At 35.0% G+C, this 7,608-nt stretch overlaps 1 protein-coding gene across 1 annotated transcript; it reads left to right on the top strand.

Annotated features, from left to right (window-relative positions):
• The first annotated feature begins 4,924 nt into the window (after positions 1-4,924).
• LOC132890010 (uncharacterized) lies at positions 4,925-7,335 on the top strand. The gene is made up of 6 exons (XM_060926811.1): positions 4,925-5,010; positions 5,357-5,722; positions 5,877-5,969; positions 6,583-6,705; positions 6,809-6,834; positions 6,967-7,335. Exons 1-6 carry the CDS (start codon positions 4,968-4,970, stop codon positions 7,102-7,104), a joined length of 789 nt encoding a protein of 262 aa, XP_060782794.1. The 5' UTR covers positions 4,925-4,967; the 3' UTR covers positions 7,105-7,335.
• The last annotated feature ends 273 nt before the right edge of the window (positions 7,336-7,608 follow it).

Raw genomic sequence — 7,608 nt, 5'->3', positions numbered from 1 at the left:
AGACAATCCCATAATGCACTTCACCAGACCAGAGATCTGAAATTTGGATTCAGTTCAATTACATTTAAACTCACAGCTTTCTCCAGCAGCGACCAAACAACTGTTTACACAAATGATTTAACTCTACACCAGTTTTAACCACTAGGAGGCAGTGTCCAGCTCTGATAGTCAAATCTAGGTGTAAAAAAAAGTTGTAATACAATTGACTTCTTCTTCTTCTTCTTCTTATTCAGTGTCTTGTTTATTTGATTTACTGTTCAGCCTTCAGTCCCTTTAATAACTGATCTGTTTCAGGTCACAGAGCAGGACATGACTTTGCTGTTTACTTCTGGGATTTATGAGATTTTATTTATCAAAAATTACAGATAAGACTCAAGACTTTCTAGATTTTATTTAATATTAAAGGAAGGAGTCTCCAGTGTCAGTGCATTGTAACAGTCAGAGATAATGACATTTTATAATGAAATTAATCAATATAAATTCAGATATAACATGATACAGATTTTCCAGCATGCATTCATAATAAAATGTTATTCCTTATATATCATTAATAATAAACTACACAGACAAAATGAGTTGCTCAGCAATTGCAGTGTTTAATGTACAATACAGAACATTACAGTGTCAATAGTTTGTGCACCCTGATGAATCACCATGATGGTCAAATTTTGAGGTGATGTTTGTTCTTCATGAGAAACAGAACACCACACTGACACGCCCATGTTCCAGGATGGTCACTCTCAGGTGTACTGAGGGTCAAATCCGTGCCTGTTATTACCTCAACCGCGATGGAGTAAGTGGGGCGAAGTATTGTAATCAGTGAGGTTTGTGTTTGTGTCTGACTGTTAACAATCTAGCGTCTAGACAGTTGCACCAGTTGACTTCAAATTTTCAGCGTAGGTGGGCAATGGGCCTTAGATTATCTGATTAAACTTTGGGTGTAATCGGGTCAAGGTGAAGGTCAAGGTCACCGGAAAGGTCAACCTTTTGGTCAAAATAACATATTTTCCATTATAACTCAAAAACGGTTGCCAATAGACAGATGTTTACTGTTATGAGCATATAGGAACTCCCATATGGCCTTTCATTTGGCACCATGATCTTTGACCTTGAGTGACCATGAAAGGTCAAACTCAAAGTCACAGATTTTCAGAGGGCTATTACTTGAAAACGGTTGATGGTAGACAGGTATTTACTATTTCAACTTATAGGAAGTGCCATATAGGCTTTCAGTTGGCATTATGACCTTTGACCTAGAGTGACCTTGAAAGGTCAAACTCAAGGTTATGGGTTTTCAAAGGGTTATAACTTCACGCCGATTGACTTCAAATTTTTAGGCTAAGTGAGCAGTGGTCCGTAGATTATCTGATTAAATTTTGTTGGTGATTGCCTCAAGGTCACTGGACAGGTCAAAGTCTTTTTTTGTGATAACTTTCTTCAAATGCATCATTTTTGACTTCAAACCAAAACACAAATGTACATCTTTCATTTCTGCTTCCAAACATATGCTGCATGGCGGGGTAGCTTGGACAATCTCCATAGCAGTTGGGGTTAAAGGTCGGGGAGTCAATGTCATTGGTCAAAATAACATATTTCCATTATAACTCAAAACCGTTGCCGATAGACATATGTTTACTCTCATGAGCATATAAGAACTCCCATATGGCCTTTCATTTGGCACCATGATCTTTGACTTTGAGTGACCTTGAAAGATCAAACTCAAGGTCACAGATTTTCAGAGGGCTGTAACATGAAAACAGTTGATGGCAGACAGATATTTACCATCATCAACTTATAGGAAGTGCAATATGGGCTTTTATTTGGCACCATGATCTTTGACCTTGATTGACCTTGGAAGGCCAAATTCAAAGTCATGGGTTTTCAAAGGGCTATAAATTTAAAATGGTTAATGATAGCCAGATGTTTACCATTATCAACATATAAGAAGTCCCATATGGGTTTTTCAGTTGCCACCATGACCTTTGACATAGAGTGACTCTGAAATGTCTAACTCAAGGTCATGAGTGATCTTTGTTGGTTGACCTCTCCTGGGGAGGGTAACGATGGTTTTGAATTTCCTCCATTTGTACACAATCTGTCTGACTGTGGATTGGTGGAGTCCAAACCCTTTAGAGATGGTTTTGTAACCTTTTCCAGCCTGATGAGCATCAACAACGCTTTTTCTGAGGTCCTCAGAAATCTCCTTTGTTCGTGCCATGATACACTTCCACAAAAATGTGTTGTGAAGATCAGACTTTGATAGAGCCCTGTTCTTTAAATAAAACAGGGTGCCCACTCACACCTGATTGTCATCCCATTGATTGAAAATGCCTGACTCTAATTTCACCTTCAAATTAACTGCCAAACCTAGAGGTTCACATACTTTTGCCACTGACAGATATGTCACATTGTATAATTTTCCTCCATAAATAAATGACCAAGTCTAATATATTTGTCTCATTTGTTTAACTGGGTTCTCTTTATCTACTTTTAGGACTTGTGTGAAAATCTGATCATGTTTTAGGTCATATTTATGCAGAAATATAGAAAATTCTAAAGGGTTCACAAACTTTCAAGCACCACTGTAGCTTGTACTTAGTGTATTTAGCTTGCAACATTTATTGCGCCCACTTTACATCATTCCTTCTGGACTAGACGGGGCTGGAGTGAGGTACGCCATCATAATTCTTATCAATTTTACAAATGTTTGCAAATTTTGAGCTTGAACTTGCCTCATGTTGCTGACAGATAGATTTCATGCCAAAGCAAAATTATATTCAAAGGAAAAAAAAAATATGGAAAAGCCTAGAAATAATCTGACATGGTATTTGTTTAAACTAAACTTATATTATAAAAAGATATATTAAATAATTTGCTGATATTCAAAAAATATATATATATTTTCACTCCTGGACACATGTTTAAAGTAACTCCTCGAGATATTTCCCCCCGTCCCCAAGTTTAACTAATAGTGTGTCATGTCAGCACCAGAGTCCATTCCGCACTCCGATTCCCAGAGCACGCAATGGCATCGAGACCTGACCACTGCAGACTCCAACTCTGAGAAACCATCACATCAACCATCACGAACTCTCTCCTGACTGTTGGTTCAGCTACATACTGATTGCACACAACTGGACTCACTCACACAATCACCAACAATGCATACACACACACACACACACACACACACACACACACACACACACACACACACACACACACACACACACACACCAAGAGACTTTGCAAAGTGTACTCTATGTGTTGGTTAAGCTTCAAGGTGTGACCAAGTCTGTTTATTTTCACAAGTGTTATTCTGGTTTTGACTCAAGTTCTGGTTTCCTGTTTTCTTGTTTGTTGATCACCTGATGGGAAGTAAAGACTTCATTCCTGCCCTTAACTCAAGTTCTCAGGTATCTCTACTTTGAGTATTTATTTTTCTGACAACTTTACTTTCATTTCAAACACTTTAACACAAATATCTGTCCTGTCTCCTCCTTACATTTTCAAATCAGACTTGTTACTTTAGCTTTAATGGAACTGTCAATTATAATTATTGACTATTTTTATCTATATAAAATGTCGCCTTATATCCAGAAGGTTCTGAGTTTGAACCTTATGGCCGATTTGGAGTCATTCTATGTTGAGTTGGCATGTTCTCCTCATGCTTGTGTGGGTTTCCTCCGGGTGCTCTGGTTTCCTCCCACAGTCCAATCACATATTTATGGATGAGGTCAACTCGGCTCCTCTAAATGGTCCATAGGTGTGAATGTGAGTGTGAAGATGTTCAAATGTTGATGGTGCGATAGATGAGTGACCTGCTCAGGATGAACCCCGCCTCTAACCGGAAGTCATCTGGGATTGGATCCAGCTTCCTCCACAACCCTGTGGATGGACTGAAGTTCCGTAGTTTGAATGCTATTTACAGGTCTTTTGTTTCATGAGAACTAAAAGGCAAGAAGCACCACTGATTTTTTGCAATCTGTTTAAAAAATCAGGTGCTATGTTTCACAGTGCAGTCAAGGGTTTAAACAGCTCAGATTGTAAAAGAGATAGATAGATAGATAGATAGATAGATAGATAGATAGATAGATAGATAGATAGATAGATAGATAGATAGATAGACATATATTCAAACTTTGTAAACCAGAATCGGTGCCATGTGTGCACCATGTGAGGTTTATGCCAACACTTGTTCTTACTGAATAAAGCCGTCCTGTTTCACAGAACAAAATGAAGCCACCTCTCGAGATGACGCCATTCACTCATTATGAATACATAATGATTTCATACAGTTTGACAAACTAAAGAAAATGAGGGTGGATGTCACACTCATTAATTCTTGAATTCATATAAATACTTTTTTTTTAAATATTTATATCTAAACTAATAAATTAACAAAATACTATAAATATTCATATACATATGGTATTGAATACACACACACAATCATACATATATATATATATATATATATATATATATATATATATATATATATATATACACAACAATGTAATATAAATATGAATATTAAAAAAATCTACTTTTCTCTCAGTTTATTACTGATAATATAATTTCTCATAAAAAAACTGCCCTATCTTCTCCTTTGATTTCTCCAGTTTTCCATGAATACTTTCTTGAGATGTTCTACAAGAAGAAATAAGAAAGGATTTTCAAGAAACTACAATGAAGCACACATGTGAGCGAGTGCGTGTCAAAGTAAACCACATTTCCATTTTGAGACCTTTGTCAAGGTGACAAAAATGGAACAAAAAAAAAAGTGAGCTGATGTTGAGAAAACCATGTGGCTGCTGATCCTGTCCAACCAATCATGTCATATCCTGGGGCGTGTTCAGTACAGAGTGCCGAGAGTATAAATATAAATTCAAAGCATGCTTCAAGTACATTCATATTCTATTCGTCAGTGAGATACGAACACTAGAATTTCAATGTAATGAAAAATGGCTGGTTTGTGGATTTTAGTTTTGATCTTCAGCACCATGTGTAAGTAAAATGTCTCAGCATTACGGCTGACTGATTTAAATATTGTCTGATGCTTATTTTCATCATTATTGATGGTTTCTTATTATCACAGAGTACTAAAAAAAACCTATAGAGACTAAAACTCTAAACTAGCTTAGTGTGATCTGTAAAAGTGATCAGTAAAAGTCTTTAGATTAATTTTGTAAAAATAAATAAATTAATAATAATAATAATAATAATAATAATAATAATAATAATAATAATTATTATTATTATTATTATTATTATTATTATTATTATTATTATTATTCCTGGATATTGTTATTTATTTATTTAAGTTTCCCAATTAACACATTTGCTTTTCTAGGCACAATGCAAACTGACAGACTCTGGATTGCTGCACAATCCCTCACCGACGCAGAAGTTTATCAGCCTGATGAAGAGCTCAGTGTGGATATCTGTGGCTCGGTGACTCTACGGTGTTGTATTTTCCAGAACAAAGGAGGAAAACTTTTCTTGGTTAAGCAACAAAATAAAAAAACGCCCGTGTTTATCGCTGGACCGTTCAACCCTGCTGAAGAAACGTTTCACAGTGAATTCCAAAATTCCCATTTTCAGATTAATAAAAGTGGAAACTGCTTCAGTCTGATCATTTCAAAGGCCACGCTGTCTGATGAAGCCATGTACTACTGTGGACTCACGTTTTCATCTGGGACTCAATTAAAAGTAAAAGGTAGGATTTGGACTGAAATGAACCGTGTGACTGGCTGAATGTAGTAACACTGTGCTCTATATTACTGTTTGTATGAGTTTTAGTGAGAGTGATATTCAGACTTTTAGATATTAATGATAAATATTGATATGTGCGAATGTTATTATTGCATCAGGAACATTGAAACCAGCTCTGTGTGATAATTCAGTGGCATCTGAAACAATGCTGCATGGAAACAGCACGAACATGAACACACAAGAGAAATCAGGTAACACTGCTGGTGTATAGTACTGTGCAAAAGTCTTGGCACCCTTTTCATACAAACTTTGTTATCGATTCCTATTTTATGACTTCTACATTACTGAGTCAGCACAAAAACATTTTAGAGTTCCAAATGTTTTTTGTTTGTTTGTTTTTTTTTTTTCCAGCACAAAATTAAATGCTACAGGAAAAAAAAATGTATCTGAGCAGCATATTCCATAAGAGTGCACTTTTCAGATAAAAAAAGAAAGCATAACGAAGGCTACTGAGTCAAAGTGTCCAGAAGAACTGTGTCTAGTTCTGTAAGATGCTCAGTAAAACCTACAGCTCATTTCCTTATAAAACTGTCCTCACTGTGCCTGAGACGACTATTTTTTTTTTAAAGCAAAGGAAATTTCATCTCACACCAAATACTGACTTTGTTTCATTTTTTATGGTTTACTGTTTTTAGTATTTTTATTTTTTATTTCATTTCATTATTTTTAAGCCATTTTTGGTCGACAGCATTTCTTTACATCTCTGTAAGACTTTTGCACAGGACTGTGCATGTAAGAAATATACATACATATATATTTCTGATCATCTCCCATAAACTGTTCATATCTTCCTAACATTCTCAGAAGTGACCAGATCTCTGCACTCCTCAGTGTTCGGTTTGGGAACGGCTTTGGGTTTTTGTGCACTTCTGATTTTCTGCCTCATTTATATCATACTGAGGAGAAGAAAATGTGAAAACTGTAGATGTAAGTGTTTTTGTCCACCAATATACTTTACCTCACAGCAGTATACATATTTAACTATTGTTGACCATCAGAAAGACTGATAAGTGTGTTTCTGTATTAATAGTGAAGGCTTCTCAAGGAACAATGGAGGTACGTGTGCAGATACATAAACACTTTCTGCTATAACTTTTATACAGTGAGTGAAGTACCCATATTGTCTGTTTTTTACTTTGAGCTGAAATTCTTATTTTGTTTTTGCTTTAATATTATTATTTTTTCCAGGAACATGAAGCTGAAACAGTGAATTACGCAGCTCTGAAATTCTCCAAACAGGAAGCCAAAGCTGAAAAGAGAAATGCTGGTTCATGTGATGAGTGTGTGTACTCTGGTGTGAAGAAAACCAAACATAACAGAACATGAAGTAACATAACACACAGTAACACTACAAATACATCATTATGATTCTTTATTTCTTTTTTTCATTTCACAATTATAATAGTTTATTTCTAAACATAAAATAAATATAGAAATATACCAAAAGGAAAAAAAAATCTTCGGTTGATTTCCAATATCTGATAAGAAATGTTCAATCAATTTTCCCGAAATTCAACATATTAGATAAACTACCATGCAACAACATTTATTCCATATCCATTTTTAAAATATCTCCTGATGCCCCCCCCCCAGAGTTTGATTCTTTTTCCCATTCTTTTTTAAAATTATTATTATTATTATTATTATTATTATTATTATTATTATTATTATTATTATTATTATTTAACTTGAACTTTGTGGAGATTTTGTGGTGTCAATCATCTACCTCTGAATTTTATTGAATATACAATAAATGTAAAAAATCAACTTAATTAAAAATGTTCCAAATGCATTCTCTTAATCATCATTCTGAATAATGAATAATATTCT

The sequence above is a fragment of the Neoarius graeffei genome, chromosome 8 (assembly GCF_027579695.1).
Source record: "Neoarius graeffei isolate fNeoGra1 chromosome 8, fNeoGra1.pri, whole genome shotgun sequence".
Taxonomy (NCBI): domain Eukaryota; kingdom Metazoa; phylum Chordata; class Actinopteri; order Siluriformes; family Ariidae; genus Neoarius; species Neoarius graeffei.
The sequence above is the reverse complement of the archived record's forward strand: the minus strand, read 5'-3'. Positions and strand labels throughout refer to the sequence as shown.

Excerpts from the sequence above, each read along its gene's own strand:
- LOC132890010 (XM_060926811.1), top strand. The coding sequence starts at position 4,968 with ATGGCTGGTTTGTGGATTTTAGTTTTGATCTTCAGCACCATGT. Across the intron at positions 5,970-6,582 it reads GAACACACAAGAGAAATCAG|AAGTGACCAGATCTCTGCAC; the intron begins GTAACACTGCTG and ends TAACATTCTCAG. Across the intron at positions 6,835-6,966 it reads CTTCTCAAGGAACAATGGAG|GAACATGAAGCTGAAACAGT; the intron begins GTACGTGTGCAG and ends TATTTTTTCCAG.